The sequence below is a fragment of the Vollenhovia emeryi genome, unplaced genomic scaffold (genome assembly GCF_000949405.1).
Source record: "Vollenhovia emeryi isolate VEMERY1.0 unplaced genomic scaffold, V.emery_V1.0 DF939175.1, whole genome shotgun sequence".
NCBI classification, from domain to species: domain Eukaryota; kingdom Metazoa; phylum Arthropoda; class Insecta; order Hymenoptera; family Formicidae; genus Vollenhovia; species Vollenhovia emeryi.
Genome location: NW_011967191.1, coordinates 7,457 through 34,699, shown reverse-complemented (window position 1 = coordinate 34,699; position 27,243 = coordinate 7,457). Strand labels below are relative to the sequence as shown.

The 27,243-nt window shown below is 33.6% G+C and overlaps 4 protein-coding genes across 4 annotated transcripts in view; 2 read left to right on the top strand and 2 right to left on the bottom strand.

Moving 5' to 3' along the window:
* The first annotated feature begins 2,531 nt into the window (after window positions 1–2,531).
* Window positions 2,532–5,122, top strand: LOC105563425 (tetra-peptide repeat homeobox protein 1-like). The gene is made up of 4 exons (XM_012015016.1): window positions 2,532–2,543; window positions 3,262–3,573; window positions 4,706–4,968; window positions 5,062–5,122. Exons 1-4 carry the CDS (start codon window positions 2,532–2,534, stop codon window positions 5,120–5,122), a joined length of 648 nt encoding a protein of 215 aa, XP_011870406.1.
* A 1,195-nt stretch (window positions 5,123–6,317) lies between these two features.
* On the bottom strand, window positions 6,318–9,025 carry LOC105563517 (zinc finger protein 512B-like). The gene is made up of 3 exons (XM_012015154.1): window positions 8,858–9,025; window positions 8,123–8,254; window positions 6,318–7,660 (listed from the first exon to the last, which is right to left on the bottom strand). The coding sequence occupies exons 1-3, from the start codon at window positions 9,023–9,025 to the stop codon at window positions 7,364–7,366; spliced, it is 597 nt and encodes a 198-aa protein (XP_011870544.1). The 3' UTR covers window positions 6,318–7,363.
* A 7,283-nt stretch (window positions 9,026–16,308) lies between these two features.
* On the top strand, window positions 16,309–22,730 carry LOC105563516. The gene is made up of 6 exons (XM_012015153.1): window positions 16,309–18,104; window positions 19,165–19,308; window positions 19,387–19,575; window positions 19,733–19,789; window positions 20,776–20,956; window positions 21,709–22,730. The coding sequence occupies exons 1-6, from the start codon at window positions 18,078–18,080 to the stop codon at window positions 22,464–22,466; spliced, it is 1,356 nt and encodes a 451-aa protein (XP_011870543.1). The 5' UTR covers window positions 16,309–18,077; the 3' UTR covers window positions 22,467–22,730.
* Window positions 22,731–23,872: 1,142 nt separating this feature from the next.
* The window catches only part of LOC105563515 (neprilysin-11-like), a gene marked incomplete at its 5' end in the record, with an annotated part of 9,643 nt that continues 6,272 nt past the window's right edge, over window positions 23,873–27,243 (bottom strand). The window contains 2 exons of the mRNA XM_012015152.1: window positions 23,873–24,232; window positions 26,838–27,014. Of these exons, the coding sequence (XP_011870542.1) occupies window positions 24,059–24,232; window positions 26,838–27,014 (351 nt within the window). The remainder of the gene's footprint in view (window positions 24,233–26,837; window positions 27,015–27,243) is intronic.

The window sequence follows — 27,243 nt, the reverse complement described above, 5'->3', positions numbered from 1 at the left end:
ATTCTTTTGATAATATAATAGTTATGTTACATATGTATCTTACATAGATATTACATATGCATTCGAATAAAAAAAAAATTTTATAATTTCTTTATTATTACATTTTATATCAAGTATTTCCTAACTGTTAAAAATAATTTCTTTTAAAAAAAATCAATTTTATTTTTACGCTTATTGTTCTACTTTGTATAAAAACTCAGTTTAATTTTAAAGGCAGTTTTCGTCTGTCTAGGTCATTTATTTTGCTTTCTTCCTACGTGTTATCCCTTACAATATTTTTTAAAATAATATAAACGATTATATTACAAATAATGTACCTGTGACGTAACATGATTCATGAAATAGCAGGTAATTTAGGTAATGATAAATATTTATCATACATAACGATGTCAATTGCTGTAACAAGGGTACGTGAGCCGTTGCCACAATAATTTTCGTCAACACGTAGACAGTTGTATTCACTCATCTATGAGAAATATGTAGTAACGATCACGCTCTCCTTAAGTTTTCTGGAACTGGCCAGACAGGTGGTGCCAATTAACAAGCAGCGAAATTGCGTGAAGCTGCTCAAAAAGTCGGACCACTTTCGGTAATAGCACGGTTCAACCTGAAGAGAAGAATTAGGCCGGTTCCATAAGATCCATAAATTCCATAAACACCTCGCGGAAAGCATGAAACGAGAGAGATTATAGGCGGCGACAGCCGTCCAATTTTGCGATACGGAATGAAGTTACAATAGACATAAATTAAAGAATCTTTTCTATAAACACAAAGTATCTTCAATAATTATTTTAATGGCTTTTATAACATCTGTATTTAAAATATTTAAAATTAGAAATATCTAATACTTTTTGCACACAACAAAGATTACAAAGAACTTTTACAAAACGCTCTTTCATAAGAATTTCAGTTTCTATATTATTTTCTATATAATCTCCGGCAGAAATAATTAATCTTTCTTTAAATTCAGCGTTTTTTGTACTTACTTTTTATTGTAGAAGAGCCGTGGAATCAATTCTTCTTGAGCGTTTTTTTACTTGTTTTTCGAAATTTATAGGATCTGGTCTCTCAAACGCGTATCTCACGCTTGTCGCTTTTTCTCGCCGACTTGAAGAAGAAAATGAGACGTGGTCTTGTTACGTGGTAATAAACGACGCAATGATTTATGGACGGAAGATCATCCAAATGTAATATCGCGCGATGCGCACAATGTTGTTGTGTCATTTTATCAAGTAATTGAGTAATTAAGTAACATTAAAATCTCTTCAGCAGTAATCTTTTATGTTTTTATAACTTTCTTTAACGCGTTACTCTAATTTTGTATTAAAATTATCCAAAAAATACACACACAATTAGATTGTAATTATATATAAAGTTCATGCATAATTATATTTTAATGTATTTAATATTTGATATATTTAATATATCTTTAAATAATGTTTGCTAAATTACTATTAATATTTAATAACGTGTAAATCATTAACTATATTATTTAAAAGCAACATAGATTTTAGATTTTTACTAATAATAATAAAATAATAAGAAAACTGGGGACAAAATTATATCACATATTAAAACACTGAGAAATAAAATTTTAATAAAATACTTAAAAAATTTGGGAGATATAGTAACGTTATTATATAACTGTCTATTTTTATTAGAAACTTTACTTTCTTAATTTACACGGCTTACAATGTAGTTATGTGTACAGACATTTATTGCCCATAGTTAGTCGAAAGCTAAGCTTATCATTTATTTCTCACTCGTGTAAGATTTCAATTACGGAATTGGACAAGAGCGTAGTTGCACAACCAGATGATTGAAGGAACACCTGGTGCGATCACGATCGCAAAACAAAGATTCGCAAAGATTTAATCGGCACGGGCGTTAATTAGGAATGCATTGGTGTACAACAATTTTTTTACGCAATTTGATATAAAATTCACAATAACAATTATATATAGATGAAAAATTTCATTAGGAATTTATCTAAAAATATTGTAAATTTTTATTATAAAGTGCACAATCATAATGTTGTACAACAATCTAAATGTCTCTAGTTAATGGTAAAAACTGTTTCCTTAACAAATAATTATATGAAAATTTTTAATAAATATACAAAATTTGTAGTTGTGTAAGAGATGAGTAAGATTTCAGGGTATAGAAACACTAAGTTTTATAATTTATTATAAATTAAGTATCAAACTAATCTATACGGCTTCTCTCGTAGGCCGAATAAAAGAGACTTAATGCTATGAATTTCGACGCGTGCGAGGTGGTGCATTTGCGCAAGAGTCTTACGAGCGACGAGAAGAGTCGCGCGGGTGCGAGTTTTTCGGCGGTCCCCTACTCGCGGGACCTGGTTTCGGTTTCTTTTCACCTAACCGCGTTTCGGCAGTGGGCCCGGTTGCCCACCACCTCGCTCTCCATGCCGTCTCTCCTTGAGGGTTTATCGTATAAAAGCAGGGGGATCTTCATCGTACTCATCAGTCGCAAACACGACGAACCGAGTCCGAAACTCGTGCAGCATCATGAACGCCAAGGTATAATCGGATACGAAAGTTCTTTCATAAAAGTTGGTTTGGCGAAGCGTCTGGAGGATCGGAAAGATCTAGAAGATTTTTGAAAAAACCGATCGTGTGTTACAACGAGGGTGAACCGTGCTCTCAAAAGATATATTGATATAATTTAGTTCATTGCAAAAAATAGACTGTTTTGCAACTGATGTAAAATCTAAAGGACATATTTATAATTAAATTAATCATATCAATCATATTAATATTAAAATCAAAATTATAAGTGAAAAGAACATTTATAGCGGATATATCTTTTATTTTTAATTTATCAATTTATGTTCGTTTCACATTTTTAAATTAATACATTAGATTTTGAAATTAAAATTTTTAATAATACGCAGAAAGATAAACACATTTTTTGTCGAAATATTATCAAATTATTTTAGGTTCTTTTTCATAATTCTTCTAATTTTTTAAATTCTCTTCAAACTTTTATTTTTCATGTGAACAATAGATTTAATATATTTATTAATTCAGTTACAAATTATTCGTCTTGTGTATAAAATTTAAAAAAATTATCTTTTATTCTTTCCCACTTTGAGTATTCGAATTGAATTATAAAATATATTATTGTACAATTTCAGGATCACATTAAAATAAGTTAGAGAATTAATACCGTTATGTAATCTATATATAATTTTGCAAAATTGTTAGAAAGCAAAGCACATAATTGTTTCATTTACAGGTGGTAGTCCTCTTCGCCCTGGTGGCACTCGCTTTCGCCGAAGAAACGAAGAGCGACGAGACCAAGAAGGTGGAGACCACGAAGAAGGATAAGCGAGGCCTTTACGGAGCCTTGGGCTACGGCTACGGTGGTTTGGGATACAGTGGGCTGGGTTACGGTGGAAGTTACGGTTTCGGTGGATTGAATACGTACTCGTCCCTTCCAGTCGGCATCAGCCATGGTGTTTCCACTGTCTTGACGAAGGAAGTCGCTGTACCCGTACCTCATCCGGTCGCCGTACCCGTCGAGAAACAGGTCCCAGTCCCAGTTAAGGTATCGATTTATTCACTATTTTCTCACTAAAGTACTAAAGTACTCGCGATTACACATGTAAACATGTGAAAACTTAACAAGATTTGGCGAAGAATATCCGGAACACTTTTTTCCATCTTCTTGTTTCAATATCACATCCCGCTACTGGCGGAAAAAGCGGAAACTCCATTTCCGAGAGCCAATTTACTAGAAAGCATAATTTGATGAAAGCGAAACAATTAGCAAATGACTCGTAGGAAATAATAGCTTCACTGCGTCTATGCCTTCCACCAGGAAGATCGATCGAAGGTGATTGCCTCCATTTCTCTGTTTTTCTACCACGTTAATCACACGTGTAGATAAAAATCATTTTGCAATTACATTTTTTGCATATTTCCAATGTCTTAAGTGCCAACATAGATTATTTTTAATTTGGCGTGTATTTATACCCTTAGTTCTGCTGCATGTAGAATGTTTTTGGTGTAAGCCCAAGTTTTATAAATTTCATGAATCCGTTTCACATGCAGAAAGAATCAATTTCTCAAGAAATTTCTGCTTGATGAGGTGCATACGGTTAGTTTCTAGAATGATATATAACTAAGATCTATATGCATAAAGTATGGTAATCTAGACTTTCGAAACGCGTGTATTTCTGCGACGCTAAAGCTAGCGATCGCACAAAGAGAGATACGCCGTAACAAGTGGAGCGTGATTAGAAGTGCGAGGTCTTCGCTTCATACGCAGGAATCATACGATGTCTTGCGCTGCCCCGCTGGATCAGTCACCTTGATCCAGATCATCGCAATAGCTTACAAAGTTAAATCTATCTCGTATGCATTTTACATCTTAATAATGAAATTCAGTATCTTTCATATCGCAGAAAAAAGCTGGTAGGTAATAGAGTTTGCAAAAAAAGTAGTTTGAATTGCTAATTGGACAGAGCGGAAGGTTTAGCTTCTAATAATCAACCCGAGAACCCTAAGTTATAAGAAACTAAACTTCGTATTATAATAATATGTATATTTCTTAATCCTCGTTGATTTGCGGCTTATTTCTTAATGCGTTACTTTTGTAAATGAACGGACCGGAAGATTTTATTCAAAATCTGATTAATCACAGCGCAGCGTTCAAAGATATCTTTTTTTTCTTCAAGGTGCCATACGCCGTGCCCGTCGACCGCCCGTACCCCGTCCAAGTGCCTAAACCCTACCCAGTTGAGGTCACCAAGCATGTTCCCGTCCCGGTAGACCGCCCCGTGCCCGTCCCTGTCAACGTTCCAGTCAAGGTCCCAGTTCCCGCCCCGTACGCCGTCAAGGTGCCCCAGCCCTACGCCGTCCCCGTCGTCAAACACGTGCCGGTACCAGTCGCGCAGCCGGTCGTCTACACAAAATTGCACTCTGGTCTTGGATACTACGGTGGATATAACGGTGGATACAACGGTGGATACAGCGGTGGATACGGTGGATACGGTGGATACGGCTACAGCGGGTACAGCGGATACGGCGGATATGGCGGATATGGCGGATACAGCGGATACAGCGGTTACCCCTATGGATACTCTTCCTGGTAAAACTGGCAAACTCCTAGGGGCGGCGCTCTTCGACATCATCAGCGCGAAGCATCACTTGGGCCGCGTGGATCTTTCAGAGCTTTCAGTGATCACCTTCCTTAAGAAAGCGCTCCCAAAGAAATATATATATTAATACACGTTAATGTATATATTCTTCTTCGTCGATAACGAATGTGGTTAAAGTGAGTTGAAGGACAATTTTCGCGAGTCTTTCATGTCGTATTCTTTCGGACATTTTTATGACAAGGATAGAAGGAGAGAGAATGTGTGTCTGGAAAAGAAGAGCGTCCTCTGATTTCGAATGAAAAAACAAAAGGACATTTCCGCGACGAAAAAGGATCAAGTGGTGCTCGCAATCATCAAGTGTGACTACTTAGGTCTACGTTTCTACCTGTAATTTCATTATACCGATTGTTCATCATTGAAATAAATCTTTTCCCATGAAGATGCTGTGTCTCCTTACTTCCTCTTATTCTTCTTCATAATAATGTTTTCCTTTTTTATAAAAGTGTTTATTATGTCGCGCAGTAATGTAAAGGCAAATAGAAGAACGTAAACAGATATGATAAAAGATAACAGATCGAATATGGTAAAATGAGAACGAACCAAAAGAACCTTTTCCTTTATATTTTGTTGTTTAAATTATTTTAGATTTTATTTTACATTTATATACTTTTCAATTTACAATTATTTACAATTTTTGCATACTTATCGTTAGTACTGAGTACGCGATATTTTTGATGCAAGATAATTGATAGAACGAGAAGGCGATACATAATTAAGTAACGCAAACAATTAGAGCTTTTAATTACGTAAACAATCTCTTGCAAGATTACAAAACAAAGTAACTGTATAATCCACGTGCAAGGAAAGGAAAACCGTATTATGAGAAATGGTTACATGAACGCGGCGGCGGTGAAATGTCCATTAAATGGAGAATGGGGACACGTTAAACACGCGATTAATGAAATTTGCATGCAGTGCGCACGCCACACGTGACGTACGCACATATTGTAAGTGATCCCGTTGGGCAAGTCCGAGTCGTAACGCTACTTGCCCACCTGCCCAATAAAAATGTCGCAATCTGATATTTATGGCTATACGCAGGGCGTTACGCGAAAGATTCAACAAACATGAGGAGTAAGGAAGAGATGCCGTTTCGGCGTCCAGAAATCTTTTATTAAAAAATAGTATTACAACATTAACAAATGAAAGACTATAACATTAAGTAGTAAAAACAAAAACTCAACATCTTTCAGAGAACCTACTTGTCTATATACAAGAATATATAATGCACCATTGAGGATCAATTTTTCAGAAATCAATAGCTGAATTAATTTTACAATTAGTCGCGGTAAAGACAACAGCGTCAAAGGGAAAAATTGATCAAAGAATTCTGCTCTTTTGCCTTTTCTAAAGCTACTTGCAGCAATCTAATTTAAATTGGTTGCCAAATTTGTGAACATTTACGTTACAACTTCCATGACTTCTACCTTCACTACTACATTCGACTAAAATTGTAAAAAGAAACTAACAATAAGTTTAATAGAAATCAATTACATAATCGCAGAAGTGGTATTCCATAACATTTAAGAATCTTTCTTTATGTTACAGAAATACGTTACTGCCGATTATTGCTACTGTGGAAGAAACATTAGCGTCATTTCTTTTATCAGTAGTAGCTAACAAATTTCCACGTAATTATGTGTACAAGTATCTAATATTTCCCAACGTATGATATAAATGGATAAATGTGGAAAATAAAAATTTTTTATACTTTTATAATCAATACCAATATTGTATGTATAAATTTTTTATCCCAGAGAACATTAAAACGTCTTAATGTCTTTAGTATGTCTTGAAGACGTCATTTAGACACGCGTATTGTTTGGGATATGTCTCCGAGCATAAAATGAATTTCCTATCTAATTCTTCTTCCTTCCTTCTATAAATCTAATACTTCGAAAATGATATGTAACGAAGTTTGAGAAATATTACTTCATATTCATATATCGAGCCGTCAATTTTGAAAGTAAAATGAGTCAAGTTTCCAAGAAAGGGCATCGTTATTTAGTACTCGTATTTTACTTATCGGAACCCTTTAACGTTTCGCTTAAGCTGCTTTCAAAGTGACCGGCTCGCACATCATACGTCAATGATTTACTTCTCGATTTACTTTTCCTCTGAGCCGCGCAGACCCCGCACGCTGCCATAATCAGTCGACCTGTCGCATTTCGAAAGCTAATGATCTGCCGAGTAGTCGGTCTGAGATGGTTGAAACTGGGTCTGCTGGTTATTAGTCTGCTGATCGTAGGCTTCCTGGCCTTGAGAGGTGTAAGTGCTGTAGTTGGCAGTCTCGTGGCCACCGTGGTCACCTCCGCCTCCAGCTCCAGCGGAAATGCCACCTTCATCGTGACTCGATTGTGGAATCGAGATTGTTTTTGGCACCGGGATAAAGATCGGCTTGGTTAAAGTAACCGGATGTGGTACGGGAACTGGATGTGGTACAGGCACCGGTTTAGATATCAGGAAGGGCACCTAAAAATTACATCAACTGTATTATACCTTTATAGTTCTAATATTAATTCCTTTTAAGCAATTGAAAAGCATATAAAGGTTACTGTTTATATTATTAAAGTTGCAATATCAAAAAGTCATTGTTATGAATTTCTTTTGTCTGCTATAATTGTATGAATGTCAAAAACTATTTTTTATATGTATAAAAAATATGAATATAAAATGTAAAAAGTATAAACACATACTTTGTCGGTAATTATTTACAAATAAAAAGTATAATTTAAAAAGCAATCTATAAAATCAATTCTTTGTACAAGGCGTTGCGTGTCTAAAAAAATTTTTTGTATCACGATGTAAACAAATAGAAATATAACATAGTTACTTATATATTTTTTATTTTAGGGACTTTATTTGTTAGGAATGATCTAGGATGTTTCTGGGAAAAATATTATTAGCTCAGATTTTTTAATTAGTAACGAATACCTGCTGATGCACTTCCACTGGGAACGGCCTCTCCACTGGCACTGGCACGTGCTGCGGTACTTTCACTATCTGTGGTACTGGAACCGCGAAGGGATGTTTCACCGGCACCGGAAATGGGATGTGATGAGGTATCTGAAAAAAAAACGTAAAAAATATAATCGATCAGCCATGCGCCAGCATTTATACATTGTAATGTTTATTATATAATGTATTATATGTATAAATGTTGTATTATATAATGAGGAAAAATCAGAAATCTGCTTTCATACATTTTAATATTAAAATTATATTGTTCTTTCTTTCTTTCGTTATATTATAAATATAATCTTTATAAATAATTTTACAATATTGTAGAGTATGTAAAAATAAATACGATTATATAAAATTAATTTAATTGCATTGTTGTGGGAAGAAATTTTTCTGATAAAATTTTTAGGTAAGTTTTGGAAACGTTTTAACATTTTATTTTTTATTGATATATAAATTTATTATTTATATTTATATGTATATACATATATAGATTATTAAAAAGAGAATTTTTATTATATTTAATTTTTTATTCAGTTTTTGTTTTACATCCGGGTATAAATTTAATATCGTGATTTTTCTAGCAATTACAGCGCATCTCGATGTTTAATTCTTTTAAATAACAAGGTTTAATCTTGTGGATTTGTAAAATGTCAGGTTAATCAATCATTAATTAGCTTCAAGATTTTTTTTTCAAAAACTGCTTACCTTAACGGGATACGGCACAGGGACTTTGATGGCTACTGTCTTGGTAACCTTGATCACCTTAGTCGGCACTTCATGCAGATGTACCGATTGCGAGATGAGCTTGGGCTCATCTGTCCCAAGACCGTGGCCTTCGTGTATCAAGAACGAGGGTCTCGCCGTGACCGCCATCACTACCAGCGTGAATAAAAACTGCAAAGGTGTAACATCGTCATGAAAGCATAACGGACCTGTCTGACAGATAATCAGCGATTGAACATATCCACGACAGTTGTGGCAATTTCGTAGAAGACTTGAACGAAGTCAAGGTTTAAGTAAAATTTCAGTTAAAATTAATATTTATTTAAAAATTTGCATCTAGTTTAAATAAACAGCGAAAAATGACGGCTAGAAATATGATGTATACGTGTATAATGTAAAATAGTAATTTTTATATTTCTAATTCGTTCCTAAAGTTTCAAAATTAAACTCTTGCCTGCTTTCAGTAAATAATCATAATTCGACGAGATGCAGCAACAATAATCTAGATTACAGTTCGAATTTCACGATCACTTGTGCTTCTAAATTTCAACATACCCACATATTCAAGCGATTTCGATTCGAGGTAAAAAATCTCGAAGTCGTTCGTAAAACGTTTTCGCGCATTCTTAACTCTCAAGAGACCTATCGAGATCACTATCGAACACGCGTTTCACAAAGCCGATATCTCCGGTGATCCGGAAACCTCGTGATCCGGAAGAAATGAAGAAGTGCGACGATTCTGAAATCTCCATGATCTTGAAATTTCCGACCGTGGTGGAAACTTACGAGTTGCAACATGTTCGTCATCTTGCGGTTCTGAATCGAGATCCAATGGTGTTTCCGCACTGGACTATTATCGTCTACACGGTGGCTTATATACCAAGACCTTCACCATGAATCGGTTCACCACGAAGAAAACACTCACTCACTCTCTTTCCAACTGGCCGATCTCTTTCGCCGGTCGATCTCGTCTCCTCTTCTCCGCTTTTTGCAATTGTTCCTTTTCTAAGCGAGTTCAACGACCCAGTCGGCTACGATCCTGATGGGTGCGACAGAAAGAAAAGACAATAGGGTAAGAGCGGTTTTAACATGAAGCAAAGATTGTGAGTCACGATGATCACGAAGAGGCACACCCTAGCCAATGGAAAGCACTACGACATAAAAAATGCATATAAATTAAAGACGTTCATATATTTTTCTCAAACTGAATGATAATACAATATGCGATTATGTAAAATAATGTATAGTATATAAATAAAATGCATAAATTTTTAAGATAAAATTTATATTAATATTTGTAAATAGGGTGTTATATTGAAAATTTAATTAATTAATATAACATTGATATACAAATGTATATATATACATAGAATAAAATCATATTAATTAAATCAAAGACAACCCGCACGTGCGCGCGCACACACACACTCACTCACTCACTCACTCACTCACTCACTCACACAGAAGAAGGTTTCATGGATACATTGTGACTGATCATAGTTCCTCGTCCGATAATCTCATGCGAAAGGCAAAAGCACGTGCATAGGAAGTAAAAATATCGACAGACAACTCGCGTTTCAATTTCCGGCCATACACTAATGTGGAGAACGTGCGTTCAATGTCTTCTCAAAAGGGAAGCGAGCGTAATGCAAACGAGAGTGAAAGGACTATCACCGAAAGGCGGCGAACTCATAAAGTAAGAGGGCCCGCGACCTGATTTATCGGTTTCCACTTGGGCATTCACCATGAGTGAATATCATAAGAGTGCATTTATCCCGCGAAAAATACGCAAGTTCATTGTCAATCAGTCATGACAGTAATATTTATTTTATTTACAACAGTTTATAGAAGAATGACGCATCTTTAAAACAATTTTTTGTAATTTATGAAAATTGTGTATTTTCTTATTTTATTTTAATACATCTTTGAATTTGTGATATTCTTTATCTTCTTCAATGTGTTTACTTTAGTATATTTTATTTTAGCAATTGCAGATTTCGTGTTCTTAAAAAATTTTAATATATTAATAGTTAGTATAGTGTGTATTGGTTTAGTACTTTTGGAATCGATTTCTTTGTTTTACAAGATCTAAATAATAAACAAATAATCCAAATTTATAGTGCAATTATCTCGCGACGATAAAAGTAAGAAATCAATGTATTTATGTAATTTACATTATTAATATTGTACAATAATTTTAATGCTTTATCTCCCTGATTACATTTATCGACTGATTATAATTCATGACTGTCATTTAGTATTATATGTTTGTATTAATAATGTCTACGAACGTATAGTTTCAGTATTATCTTATTATATCTATTTAGTTTATTTTTATTGGTAAATATACATATATATCTAGAGAAGTAGACACGCTTTCTCCAATGATTTATAAATCACTTATGCGTGTAAACATTTTATTTGTGCTGCAGAAGATTACACTACCAATGTCTAGGTTGTGAGAATAAAAGCAAACGAACACAACAGATATGAAACAGAAAACACTATCTAAATAATTAGCAACTAAAAATCCAAAAGTACGAAATAAAATCAAACGATTAGGACAAATCGATATGGAACAAACCAAATTAATTGGTAATTGGACGATTGTAAGAAAGAAGCGAGAACACGTCTTTTACAATTGAAGGTCTGAACTTGTTAACTACAGTTGATTGACTATTTTCAGATTACGTGAACAATCTAATGAACGATTTATTAATTCAAAGTAAATTGCAATCATTGAAAAGTAGACATTAGTTACAATTTGTATACGGCCGTTATTACGAACAGGCTCGGTGAATAAATTTACCGACTTTCATTGAAAGAGAGAGGGAAAAGAGAGAATCGTACAAATAATACAAATCGTACAAATACTTTTGCTTTTGTGTCTAACCGGTTATTGTTCTTCTCATTCTACAGCCTCGCTTTATTGTTAAAATTTTATACTGTTTTACTACGTCAAAATTTTATTATTGATTCGTTAGTAAAGCACAAGCAAAATGTGCCAAAATTTATTTTTAAAATCTTTTTCCTAATTCTAACCATTTTTGGCGATGAAATGTATAGAAACGAATATTCACAGCAAAGTGTTTACAATTAATTAAATAACTAATTAAATTTTTTTATATTAATAATGTTATTTAATTAATTTTTATTAATTGAATTTTATATTAAAATTATTAAAAGCCATCTATTTTATTTTATCTAATACAAGTAAATATAATTTAATTACATAATTACATAAAATCAAAATATGTCTAATTACATCAAAAATTAGATCAGATCGCGATTAATATATTAAGATTGAAATTTAAGTTCGCAAGACAGACGCGGAAGTGAACGTATAGGAAAAGGTACTACTTCCTACCTTCACTTGGCTTATAATCCGAATATACTGCAGAACAAAGATTTGAAAAAAAACAACATTTTTGCGTAAGCCACTTTTTAACAAAGCTGGAGAAAGGCATAAATGTATATAAATGTACCTGCATTGGCTTACTGTTAGATAGGATGTGCTTGAACTTATAGAGATCTAGGAAGTGATTGATTGTCTAACAACAAAGGAGTATTAATAATTCGGAAAATTACATTAAACTTTTCAAAAACTGCAAAAATAAAAACACTTTTCATGCTAGTAATAAAATTATAAATTATCCTTCCAAAAAAGATTAAAAAGACGCTGACTATATGCGCTTGTTGTAAAAATATTTTCTAAAATTGCTTTAAACAGAATAAGAAATAGTTTTTTTTTTCAAAATCGTGTGGACCAAATAAGGAAAAAATAATAATACAGCTTTAACGAATTGACAGTTTTCTTGAACACAACACAATTTAATTCTTTTTATAAAGAATTTTTTAATATAATATATAACTTATATACATTCACTAAACTGACAATAAATATTTTTAGAGTCTTTGTAGCATTTTTAAATAATAATTGAGAGCTTCAAAAAGTGTGTAAATAACATTAAACAAAAGATTTTTGACATACGTTTAATATAGTTTCGACAGACTTTTAATATTTTAATTTTTAAATTTAAGAAACTGTCAAAAATTTAAGAAGTAAAGTATCTATTACAAAAGTATTTTTTTAACAATCTGACTGCAATTTACTTTAATTCTCCTGATAATACGCAATATTAACACGCTAGAGTAGCACGAGAAACGTATACACAGGCGAAATCGATCAACTATTTTATATTATACACAGATGGCACCATAATCTTAATAAATTAGTGTAATATTTGATATAAATAAATATGTGTTTAAAAATTAATTTATTATAATATACGCTAATATTTCGTATAATTTGAGAAAATAGTTGATGCAAACTAATTAGCAAAATTGCATAATAATAACTAAATTTTATGTGTAATAGAGTAATTATTGCAATTACAAACAAGTAAAGAAATGTCTAGATAAAAATTAAATTAAAGATATATAACATTATAATTTTATTATAAAATTTCTTTAGGTAAAAGAAACCTTTTCTTATCATTATTATTATCAAGTTATTAACTAATTGTACGTGTAGAAGCAACCAAAATATATTTTTATTTTTAACTTGTTTTTTGTTTAATTATTCGTGCTCTCGCCTAAGTACACGAAATGTAAGAATAATGCTCAAAATTTCATAGACTCTCGCCGAAAGTATTTCGTAGCTATGTATTACATGTACTATACATATACATATGTATATTCGCGAATCAACGGAGCGTATTAACGTGCGTAGACAAAAGCACTGCAAAAAATAAATAGAGTGAAAGTCCGGATCTCTATTTCATTCATAAAGAGTCAATGACAATCTCCGTGACGCGATCTCATACATTGTGTTTTACGTCGCCTTTTAAATAATAATCGCCTTTGCGTTGTCTTTATGATAATTCCCGTTGTAAACCGTTAAGTGCCCGCCTTGCACAATCCAGTTCCTTTTTTTTTATCCTCATTATGCATTATGCCAGGTTGACCGCGCGGGCTGATTGCGATTTCTCGATTTACATATCCTTCTTAATACTTTCACACGTCCGCGCGACATCTCGATCCGATGTAACGGATTGTGTAACAGTTTACATTGACATATGCACCGCATTTGTGTAATAATAATTCAAATTTTCTTATTTTGATGCAAAAATTAATATGATAAACAACGATGAAAAGAATTCAATTGATTTTTAAAGTCTTTTAATAATTTTATATGTTACATTATAAAATTACTATATTATTATTATGGTTTATAACTTTATATATTAATTAATAAATAATTATTGAATTTTAAGTTACTGAATTTAATTACTTCACATTATGTCTACTCTTTTATCTATCTTTTTATTCATTCTTTACCCATTCTTAAAATTATGAGTATATAAAGTAATTATTCAATTTTAAGTTACTAAATTTATTTACTTCACATTATTTCTACTCCTATATCTATCTTTTTATTCATTCTTTATTCAGTCCTAAAATTATGGATATGACACATACCACTTGTTTCAAGATATATCGTTTCAAGACGGTCTGAAAAAGCAAACTCTTCAATTGTGTAACTCTTCTCGAAGAAGTGAGATTAATTAGCTAGGAATACGAAAGTATTATAAAATTTTTTCCATCTCCTTTACCTTTTTTAGTGAACGAGTCTGACCGGACAGGATTAAAATATCACAAGTTTTGGACAAGATGAGTTGTTGCCAAGGTTACATAGTTAACTTTGTCGCCTCGGTAGTAAAAGATGTAACTCGGCCGATCGATTATACAAGAATACTCGTCTTCGCCCATGTGCGAAGAGGTCACTGTGTAGAATTAATGTACACGCACAATACGAAAACATATGCTGGTTTGTAATTTATTACCGCCGGAATGTGTTTCTATTAGTTTTTTCCCTTCCAACAATTTATAATATTAGTTATTTTTACATTTGTTTGCTACTTCATTTATAAATATTTTAATCTTGCAGCTGGAGATCCTAAAGTTATATTAATGATATTTATAAATGCATGATTGCACGTGGTCTCATAATAATTCTCCTTTTAGTGAAAAATGCGTAGTAAAAAAAATAGCGGAAGGATATACATATAAAGAAGGCTAATGTGTTGAGCTATGCTTGATGGGTTGAGCAATATTGATTATACTATCCAATTTATGTCGGAATTGTCCTTTATAGTGCGGGAATAAATTCACAAAATATGCCAAAGCCTTGAATTAATGCGATTATTCGTTATAGAAACGCCCAACCTCTCGGCGGTGGTCAATTGATTAACGCGTGTCGAATTGTTGCCTCAGGGGTGCATCTCGGTTGCAGCGATCCTTCCGATAAGGCTTTCTTTATTTTTGCGGTTTTTAATTAAAGACGATCCACACGATCTATAACATTTTCTACAAATTTAGGAGTGAAATAATTATAATCAATTAAACAGAATTTTTTAAATTTTAATTATAATAGTACATCATTTCGTTGGTATATAGCTTATGTAAAACAGAAGATTTTTAATATTAACAACAAAATGTTAATAATATTAAATCTTTACTATTTATTATAGTTAATATTATAGTTAATAATATTAAATAATAGTAAATCTTTACATTTTTATATTATAATTATAAAAATATATTAATTTAGATTACGAAAAATATAAAAAACTCTGGAGAGCTATGGGAGACTTTGCCTATAATACAATTTTTATATTTAAAAAGCTTTTCACACAGAATATTTTGAGGTTTAATTCTTCATTTTCGATTTTGAGATTATGTAAAATGGACTTTACATACGCGTGTGCCACTTACTTTCATATTCGCACGTCGAGAGAGATCGAAGAAGATTAAGGGAGAATCGGGGCCTCGTGCCGTCCTGCAAATTGTACATGTCTTTATCATCTTATCATCTCGTTTTCACTCGGGACCACCCGAGCGTGTCAATTAGCCCTCGGGTCAGTTTATGTAAAGTGCACCCGGAAGCTGAGTGCATCGATTTTTGCTTGACATCCTTTGAACATACATTCTTTGAATATGCCAGTTGCATGCCAGCTAATCAAGTTTCTCCCCCAGATTTGTTCTTATTCGCAAGTAACTTAAGATATGAAAGAACAATAAAAATAAATATAAAAAGTTATAGTGTTAAAACTGTTTTCTTTTTTATTTTTTTTAATATCAAGTCATTTCTTATTTCATAATTTTATATTTTTTAAGTATAATATTAATCTTTTAATTTTTAAAGTCAGTCTCTTTTTTTAGAATACAGGAAATAAAGAAACTTTGGAAAAAAGATTATTAGAAATCATAATTACAAAAATGTATTATAAATATGTATTTCTATTTATCCTTACTATTAGCTAAGAGCATAATCGACACCTATAGAGAATATGCTTAAAATATTGTATACGATTTTATATCAGTGTTTGTATATAAAATTAATTTTAACATCAATTGTATGATAACAGCAAATGTATGGTAAAACATTTGAATATACTTTTGCGTACCAATAGGGCTTGTAAGTACCTTATTGCATGTTGCGAACAATATTTTTAAATCACCGTCATCAGCTGTTTTATAAAGCAACGGCCTTGGTCCAGCGACATTTTGGCAAATTCGTAAGTTCAGCTTTTAGTAAGCACGTCATTAAGAGAATTGACTTCATATTCTGCATTTTAAAATCTTTCTACATCTTTGAGCTCGCAAGATTTTTTATAATTTTTAATAATTATCATTGTATCCTTAATACATCATGTTTTTTTAATTTATTCTTTGTAGAATATATTAGTGATAATTAGTAGACATAAAAAAATGATGTATAATGTTACGTGTGTATAATTAATACATTTAGGATATTTTTCATTACACAAAACTTTACGTATTGTAATTCATATGGGATATTCCAAAGATAGAAAATTTTCATAATAGATTCTTTCAGCGGTTGGCAATCGATACTTCCTCAGCGAAAATGTCAAGGTATCTATAGTATAAAGTGGTCAAGAAATTGTCTTTTATATTACAGTTAATACATAAGCATAATATGTTATTCCGGATACTTTTTCTTAATTTAATGTTAGTTAATTTTATATAAATAATTTATTTTTCCTAATATTCTTAGTTTATTATTGTCCCGCATACGAAGAAAGGAATTAATAGCAAAAAGAAACATTTCAAACATTTCAAATTCTTCAATAAGATTATTAAAATATATGCATATACATTAAATTGTCCATGTGACACATACTATGAATTTTAATGTCAAAATTCTGTTAAAAATATGTAAATACAAGTGATTTAAAAATTAATTTATTCCATAGAAGCTAATTTTGTAAAAATTCTATTTGAGTCAACATTCTGTAATATTCTGCATAATTGTTTGTATGTTTATAAATTTTTTTTTATTATTCTCTTTTTCAAAATCGTTCTCTTATTTTTTTCTAACATTATTATTACTATTTAATATAAACTCAAGCGTAACATGAGAGTCGGTGGGTCAAATGATTAATCGCAGAAATTTGTTAACGCCTTTTAACAAAGTAGGCTAATCATCACTTAGCCATACATATCAATATATCAAACTACTGTTAAGAGAGTTGAACCGGTCGACAAGGAAAACACATCAGCGCGGCAATCAAGGATTGAGTCGGAAGTCGGTTTGATCGATATATGCAATGCGGACCATTAAACCTTGCGAAAATTCGCTTATTCGCTCTTCATCTTTTAAAAGCCTTCCACGTTTCTCTCAGCGATAACGTCGAGTATTTGGAGATGTATGAGGGCGATTTGAACCATATCTCTCGCGGGAAAGAGAAAAAATAAAAAAAATCCGGGAAGAAGCGAAAGGCCAACGGACCTGCAAAAATCCGCGAAGCGTGGAACTGATGTATATCCATTTGCATAAATCATTATTTTCACGGCGTTGGCTTTAGCCCGAATGTTCGTTGAAATATGGACGCTTTTCTTAGGAACACCGGATTAACAATGGACGGCGACGAGATCAACACCGCTGAAATGTCCGCAATGGTCTTTTATTCAAAGATTTCGGAGAGCAGAATGAAAGAATGAGCGAGCGAGTGAGAGAAGTCGGTGGAGTAAATTAAAAAATCTAGTTCTGCCAATGCCACGGGATTGCGACACGCGAAGGAAGACCGTTTTGGGGGGAGGAAGACTCTGGGGTATAAAAGGTCGAAATGTCTCCGAGCAGATGCTCAACTCATCGCCCTGACATCACACGGCTAACATGAAGCTCCTCCTGTTCAAGCTTGTGGTAAGAGACCGCCTCACTTCCGTCTCTCCCCTCAACCCCGAAATCGCGATCCCACGTTTCAAGTTTCACGAAGCGACTTTGCGGCTTTTTCGCTATTTTCAAGATGTAATTCTGCCTCCTTCCCTCTGCAACGTTTCACTGAAAAATTAAAAACAATTTGAGGGAAATCTGCTTGCAATCTACTTCTTCCAAATTTAATAAATTAGTAAATCGGTTAAGTGTATATGTACATTATAAAAATTAAAATGTGTAATACGTGCAAAATCCATAATTGCACACATATTTTTAATTAATTATTTTAATCATAATCTTTTAATACGTGGATATAGATTTTATCATCCGATTTGCAAAGATTTTTGGATAAGAAAAAGATGAACGCTTTAAGTGTTTCAGATGTTACTGATAATTAGTAACATTACATTTAAGTATATTTGTCACAAATTGTAATTTAATATAATAACATTTACTTGCTAAACAATGAAAGCAATTTTTTGGTAATCTAGTGATTTTAAATTCATATTACATAAATAATTCATATTCATAAATATCTTATGAAAAATAATTTTTTAAACAGGAATTTATTAATTATACAAAATTATTTATAACCAGCTTCTATCGCGATTTGTCAAATTATTAATATCACGTTTGCATTCTGTGATCTTTCAAGAAACAGAAAAAGTCGCGCAGATAAATGTCATAGGCAACACGTGGGAATTCGGTATATTTTTGCATTTAATCGTTCATTAAAATGCATGGGTCCCGCGTTAATTTCATAATATTTAAATTTAATTGCCGTGTTCGCTCAAATTGCGTAACAAATTGCGAAAAACTATAAATAACGAAAACTCAACTCAGCTTGTCCACAAGTAATATAAACGTAATAAAATTAAGTAATGTAAGGGATAACGTGTAAAAACAAGTGAATAATGGAAGTAAATGTCTAAAGCTATTTTACATTTCATTGTATTAATATATTAGATACACGCAATACGGAGACAATGAAACACTGTATTATATATTTTTCTGTTTTACTGATATTTACCGAATATCACATTTTCAGGTCTGCTGCGCGGCGGTTCTAGCAGCGCCGGCCGATAAGGAGAAGAGGGACATCTTGCCGGGTGATCCACGCTACGGAACCGACAATCATCAAGAGCATCAAGCGCATGACGAACATCACGAGCATCACGCGAACGAGAATGAGGTACAGATCTCGAAAGCCGCCGGCGGCCTCGTAGGTACTTACACGGTTCCAGACAACACAGAGGACCACTCGTTGCAGGTACAACCCCAACCGTCCTACGGACCACCCAACCATGTACCCAGCAAGCCTTTGGGAACTGATGAATTTGCGATCAATGATGCTGACAAAACTCCCGCCTCCATCCTCGTGCCAGCTACCTCCTACGGGATACCCGATAGCACTCAGGTGATCAAAATCTCGCCGAAATCGTTCAGTCATAGTGGATTTACCTGAAATATTATTTTGATAAAAGAGTAAAAATTGTAAAATTACTCATTCTCTACAGCGAATCTATTATAATTTATTAACGCAGGTACGGTATGCGTGAAAATTTATTATTTAATAAAAAAATCGTTGTGCTTAATTAAGATGTTTTCTGTCGTAGCTTTTCGGCGACTTTTTTGGACCCACCTTTGATGAGAAAACCGCTGCCCTAATCAAGGTATATACATCGATCATATTATCTCTCTACAATCATGAAACTTCAACTAACACAAGTTCGTAAATTGACTCACAAAATCCTGCGCTTTTTCCCTCTTTATTAATATCTTTCAAAATAATCAATCGGTAATCCCTCTTGCTCACTATTTGTTAAAATATAAATGACTGTTTCTGAGAGAACATAATGTGTTTTGACAGTCTGGAAATATCGTAAATAACGGGCCAAGAAATAAATGACCGTTAAAATTTTTCTCCGCGTTTTTAGAAATTTCGAGTAATATTTAGAAACTAGAGAATATTAATATTCTTATTATTTAAGGATACTAATTTATCAAAATATTAACTTGTATCATTAACTATAAATTTACATAATGATTAAGTCTCCATAAAAAATGGTAATTGCTAATCAACAAATACGACTACTTATCACGATATAATAGAAATAGATATAATTGAAATAGATAAATTAAACAAGCGAGAGAGCCTTTGGGTCCGAGCAAGATGTTGGTAGCCCAATAATTGTAATCTAAAATGTGAATTCATATACCGTTTTCCACCTTGTCCTGCGCGCCGGTTTCATAAAATAATTAATTCACAGTACTATTAAATTCAAAACATTTCTTAGCGCTACTTGCCACTTTCTATTTTCAGTACGAAGAACTTGTTAATGTCCCACAAACTTCGTACGGGACATTAACAAGTGTCGCGGTGAAGCTGCGACAATTAATGTGATTAAAATTTTGATCTGTTAAATAGCTACGCAGCGTACATTTATTTCTATCTTGCTCATTCATTCTTGTTACTCTAATTTCCTTTTAATCCTACGCCGAACTGTAGCTTTTCGGCATTAATAGAAGCACAAGCGATTTGCATTTTACTTGTGCTCGGGCTCATATTATTAGCGGAGATACCGATATACTTTTCATACAATTTTAGTGGTAGTCGTACCATTTTATAACTCGCACGTAAATATCGAATTCTCCATAGACGACCATCCAGGAAAGCCCGAAATTCGACACTGTGCACGTACACAAGTCCGCGACCCCCGAGGTCCATCATGACGTCCTGGAGAAATCAGCGGTCGTTCACAAGACGGAGCACACTCCGAAGTCCATCTCTCTTCCGCAAGCGAAGACGACGACATCTCATGTGCCCACTGAGATCCAAGGTGAGCGTCGATCTACCGAGAATTTACGACTTCCTTCGGCCGTGCCGCGCCCGTCGAGAATTTACGGCTCCTCTCCCAAATCTGTATTAGACTTGTAAAAACGGGCGTCAACACCGTCTGCACCGAGTTATATAAGACATTCGGCAGCGGATTTTCATAGCGGTTTGGCAACCTTGCTGTTCGAGATCGGTCGCCAAGAGTCACGTAGAAATATTCTAACGCTTGACTAATGTCGGGATGACATATGAAAGCACTTGTCACTGTCCGAGTGACATGCTCGCCTTTCATCGCGGATGAATGCAAATCTATGCTCGGCATGAATATTCATTATGTTACATAATCAAAGACAGTTTCTGCAATTACATTTGTTCACTTTTTACGCCCGATCGAAAAGAAATTTGTGTGTTTTTTAAAATTCCATTCTTAAAAATTCTCCGTCATGTCCAGCGCAGAACATAAATTTACGTAATGTTCGAAAATCAAAGTAAATAATTTAAAAAATAGATAAATAAGTAAATATTTACTGCTATTTATTTGTAATTAATTTGGTAAATTTGTAAATTCACGCCTAACTCAAATTTTCAGGAAAAATTGTTGGCAGTTAATTTCTTCTAACATCACATGTTCTCGTAAGAGAAGAAAATGAATTATATTATTGCTCCAAAATTTTATAACGATAAAATTCTGCGCGCAGGAAGTGAATTAGACAAATGTTCTGAAGATATTAGTAAGAGATATTTTCTCTGTTCCAGGTGTGTTTCAGCACGACATACCCACGTTTACTTCTGCTTTCGGCGGCTTCCCCAGCTACGTCTCGTACCCCTCGTACCCCTCGTACAGCAATATACCCGTGAAAACCTTGGATCATCATGTGCAAGTGAAAGTACCCCACCCGTACCACGTACCAGTGACCAAGCACGTCCAGGTCCCCGTTCCCGTCCCGCACACCGTCGAAGTCCCGAAACCCTACTACGTCCGCGTGCCCCAGCCTGTTCAGGTCACCGTGAATCGCCCGTACCCCGTGGAAGTGCCCCGCGCGGTGCCGTACCCCGTACATCACTACGTAAAAACCGCAGTCCCGACGATTGCTAATCAGCACCACCTGATACTGGATACCAAGGCCAGTCCGTTCCAGACTTTCTACGAGAACATCCAATCAACATTCCAAAACCCACCGTCTTTCCCAAATCCCTTCGAGAACATTGACCTGTCCTCTTACGTACCGTCCTTCCCCAATTTCATACCTTCCTTAGGCTCGTTTATTCCTTCCCCGCAGCCAGCCCCAGCCACGGCCGACCACGTTAACGTGTTCTCTTCGGGCGACTCGATTACGGTGGACAATCCGGTGCTGAAGACCAAGCCCACCGTCGTGCAACCGATCATCACGCATCACACCAAGACGCACACCAAGGGCTCCTCCACCGCGTGCGCCGGATGTATCGTCACCTCCGCAAGCAACAAGCAGAATCATGTGCAACCCACCGATGCCAACGGTGCCTACGTATACTAGGATACATACCTTGTAATGTAATGGACGTTGAATAGGCTACTGGAATTTATTAGTGGAATAATACATATTACGCCGAAGGATCGCTCCTTATTTCTGACGTGTCAAATTGAAATTGGAAAGTTTGTTTGCCCTTTTTTTTACCTTTATAACAGTACATTTTTATTAATTTAACTCTTGAATACATAAAAGGAGAATGTTTGAAAACTTGTATAGTTACTTTCCTGATGATACTCATACATTAAATCGAGCTGTTTGAAAGAACATCTTCTTCTTTTAAGCAATGAGGTATTACTAAAGACGGCCATTCCCGAATAAACGTTTATGTTTATCAAGTGGTTTTGGTAGTAATTAAAGAATATAAATAATATTGATTAATTATTGATTCAACGTTTTCTATTGTCAATGTAAATACCTGCACAATGAACCTATGATAAAGTATTAAATTCAAAATTTAGACTTTATGCTTAATAAGTAAGCATGTATATTTTTACGGTGCAATAATATTATATAGATTATATATTTCTGTGAAACTTTTTTCATGCCATAATTCTCATGGACGATCGAACACTGATGGTAATAATAAAAATTAATATTTTAACGTAAACTTCCACAAGACGCACTCGATCTTTAAGATACTCTGTCGGTGTTTTGAATAATTTCTTAGAAGAATCTTCAGCTATCCTCGACAATTTTTGTTTAAATTTTCCAAAAGCATATACCTATTTAATTTTTATACGCTTTTATTAGGGCATCACGCATCTGAGGTATAAATAGTTTATAATTGTACTTAATATTTAAATAAAACAACTTCCCAAAATTTCTATTTTGTTTTCCCTTTCAAGTGTTCCTACATAATTTTTTAATATATATTTCCTTTCTACGAAGCGTTTTGCCAGACTAATAAAGCCAAAATTGCAAAATATTTCTTTATTAATCTAACGTTCTATCTTTATTAGAAACCGATATGAATAAGTATCGCCATATATAAGCAAAATTATACGTCATTATCTTAATAATTTAAAAATGTATGATATACTCGTACAATTTTAAATTCTATACAATCGGACATTTGTGGACATTTAAATATTGGAGAGATGTCACGAAGATCAAAAGGATTACAGGAGTTAGAGAATATATTTTGTATGTAAATAAAGCTCTTTTATTACAAACATTATTCGATCACTCTTTGATTTCTCGATGATGGTAGGGTGTTCCCAGCGTATTAGTGCAAACGATCTTACGAAAATTGCATAGAAACAATTCATCGAGTACTATGTAACGAACGAATAATAATAATCAAGACGATTGCAATTCATGCACAAAACTCTGCAGGTTTATATTAATTTTCATTAATTTAGATTTAAAATAGAAATAGAGAGAGTACAAAAATTCTTATACATCTGTTAAATATTGTTCTTACATTATTGTAATTTTGAGTCTCACGAGATGAAAAATTAATTGTTTTAATTTAACGCTGGATTATTATCGCTTTGCACGTGAGCTTTACTGACTCCAGATCACAAAATAATAAACATTTGATTGATCAACGATATTAAATAACTTTGTATTTTGATCCGTTGAAGACGCAGTTGTTACCACACGTGACACTTTCTCGACGGGTTCATGTTCGATCCTGCGGGACAATTCCACGTGGCGCTAAATTCCTTGGAATTTTTTAGTACAGCTTGCACTCTGACGTGACGGGGGCAGTGAGAATCTCCCAGCATCCACTTCAGTGATGTAGCAGTATAAGATTCGCACCACAACTAAAATAGTGAAGTAATCCAATAAACATTTATTCACAACTTCGACAGAATTACAGACAATTTTTGTGAAAAATTTAATAATTTCAGTTTAATAAAGAGAAGATAATTAACGGAAAGTGGAAAGGCTTTCATGTTACGTGCCATATAACTATATAGAGGAAGAGTAATATAGACTCTAAATATGTATATGTAGAGTGATTAACGAAATCGAAGCGAAATTAATAGGATTCAGACGAGCCAAAGATACTAAATAACAATTACAATTTATTACTGTTAGATTTAATACCGATTGTAATTTACTGCTTGATCTCGCCGTCTTCAACTTTCATTTATCTCGAATGACCAAATCGGTATTTAAATGAACGCTATCTTTTCAGCCAAGGTTGCCCGTGTGAAGCGGGTTTCCATTCGATTCTTCTACAATAGCAAATGAAAAAAAACAAGCGAACTTAAATTTCGTTCGATAATATAAACCGATGATTACTGAATCACCTCAGAGTTATACGATTTAAAAATATCATTATATATTCCATAATGTAAATGAGTCAAACAGGTCCGGGAATTCCCAGCGTATTAGCCTTACTCCACTGTTTAAGAAAAACAACTATTTTTATCATTAAATTCCTCGCCAAATTTAGAATCTATTTTTTTGCCTCAAGTGTAAAACCCCGAGAAGAATGTAAAAATAAAGAGTGCAAATTAGAAATTTGCACATGGCTTCCTCATAGAGGAAGCTTTACGAGCGAAATCTAATTTTTCTCGATGTTTCTTGAAAGTGTGCAAATTAAAAATTTGCACATTGCTTCTTCATAATTGAAGCGTGCAAATAGGAAATTTGCACATTTCTTCCTCATCATTAAAGTAGGCAAATTAGAAATTTGCACATTGCTTCCATTGTTATGGCTTCCTTATAGAGGAAGCTTTAAGAGAGAAGTCTAACTTTACTTCGATGTTTCTTGAAAGTATTCAAATTAGAAATTTGCATATACTTATTTCGCTTTTAAAGCTTCCTCTATGAGGAAGCCATGTGCAAATTTCTAATTTGCACACTTTACTTTACTTTTTTTTCTAATTAGAAATTTGCACATTGCTTCCATTGTTATGGCTTCCTCATAGAGGAAGCTTTAAGAGCGAAATAAGAATATGCAAATTTCTAATTTGACTACTTTCAAGAAACATCGTAGTAAAGTTAGATTTCTCTCTTAAAGCTTCCTCTATGAGGAAGCCATAACAATGGAGGCAATGTGCAAATTTCTAATTTGCCTATTTTAATGATAAGGAAGAAATGTGCAAATTTCCAATTTGCACGCTTCAATTATGAGGAAGCGATGTGCAAATTTTTAATTTGCACACTTTCAAGAAACATCGAGAAAAATTAGATTTCGCTCGTAAAGCTTCCTCTATGAGGAAGCCATGTGCAAATTCTAATTTGCACACTTTACTTTACTTTACTTTACTTTTTTCTAATTATATATTATATCGTTCTTCAGTTTTTCTATCCAAATTTCATATATAATTCATTAAAATATGATTAATTAGTTCTTGAGTTAGACATTTGAAATTTTTGGAAATCATTATTAAAGAAAATTTGCGATAGTTACAGCAACCACAGACATTTCCAAAAAAAAATTAAAAATTAAAAACCTTTTACCGATCATCGCCATATTCAAAAGGTAGGCCTCTACCTATGTGTATTGAGACTTTTTGCTTCTACAAGTGTGTACATTTCTTCATTACATTTTGTGCCATCACTTCTGAAACACCCTGTATAATGAAGAAGATGGGCCTCTGCCTATGTTTATTGAGACTTTTTGCTTATACTAGTGTGTACATTTCACCATTACATTTTGTAGCATCACTATTGAAACACCCAGTATAATGAAAAAGTGTTCATGTACGGATTCCGTGAAATTTCAAACATCCATAACTCAAGAACTAATCAACCGAATATTAATCAATTTAATATGAAATAGGGGTAGAAAGACTGAAAAGTATAATAGAGTTAGAAATAGCCCGAAATCTCAAAATGTGCAAAAGTTAGAGCAACCACAGACATTTCTCAACAAATTCAAGATTTTTTCAAAAAGAAACCCATTTACCGATCATCGTAAAAATCAATACCAACCTTCCTTGAGTGATTCTCTACATTAAAAAAAAAATTAGGCCCGATATCTCAAAATTTGCGGAAGTTAGAGCAACCACGGACATTCAAATCCGTACATAAACACACACACATACACACATACACACATATACACAATACACACACACACATACGGACATTTTTTAAAAATGTAATTTTTGGACGTTTTAAAACATTTTAAACATATTCCCAAAGAAAACTGGAAAAAAAATTTTTTCACGAAAGCGAAGCTTCCTCTATAAGTTTTTATATATATTGACATATATATGTATAAAAACAGTAAATATTTTTTAAATCAATCAAACTGTTTACTAATTTCTTTTGCTAAATAAAAAATTAACTTTGGTCATTTCTGTATTACGTTCGGAAACTTCATAAAACTGAAGGATTTTAACTTAGACACGTCTAAATATGTTGATTGGAGCCTAACTATTATGTCGTAACTTTGGAATGTTGACTTACATGCGCGAAAGAAAGAAACAGTAACTGCTCATGCGTAAATTGCGTGAATCCTGGAAGTAGCGGTTCCCGACCGTGCCGAGTCTTCCATCTTTCGTAAGCGACGACGGCCTCGTGAAGGCCGCCATTATCGGCGATGTTCTCGCCCAAGGTCCGTTTGCCGTTGATGTAATCGTCGACCTATGCAAGACATATCATCGTACTCAGGTCGTTCAACTGTTTGGAACTAAGGCTAAGTTTGACATAAAAATTAATTCTTACATGAAGGGAATCAAGCCATAACTTATAGTACTCATGCAATAAAACACACACACACACACACACACACACACACACACACACACACACACACACACACACACACACACACACACACACACACACACACACACACACACACACACACACT

Bases quoted from the DNA above. Each gene is read 5' to 3' on its own strand.
- LOC105563425 (XM_012015016.1), top strand. The intron at 3,574-4,705 runs GTATCGATTTAT...TTTTTCTTCAAG, and splicing joins AGGTCCCAGTCCCAGTTAAG to GTGCCATACGCCGTGCCCGT. The intron at 4,969-5,061 runs TGGATATAACGG...ATACGGCGGATA, and splicing joins TCTGGTCTTGGATACTACGG to TGGCGGATATGGCGGATACA.
- LOC105563517 (XM_012015154.1), bottom strand. From the start codon at position 9,025: ATGGCGGTCACGGCGAGACCCTCGTTCTTGATACACGAAGGCCACGGT. The intron at 8,255-8,857 runs GTAAGCAGTTTT...TTTTTTTTTCAG, and splicing joins CTGTGCCGTATCCCGTTAAG to ATACCTCATCACATCCCATT. The intron at 7,661-8,122 runs GTATTCGTTACT...TGTAATTTTTAG, and splicing joins CAGTGGAAGTGCATCAGCAG to GTGCCCTTCCTGATATCTAA.
- LOC105563516 (XM_012015153.1), top strand. From the start codon at position 18,078: ATGAAGCTCCTCCTGTTCAAGCTTGTG. The intron at 19,309-19,386 runs GTACAGATCTCG...CACTCGTTGCAG, and splicing joins ATCACGCGAACGAGAATGAG to GTACAACCCCAACCGTCCTA. The intron at 19,576-19,732 runs ACCTGAAATATT...TTTCTGTCGTAG, and splicing joins CGTTCAGTCATAGTGGATTT to CTTTTCGGCGACTTTTTTGG.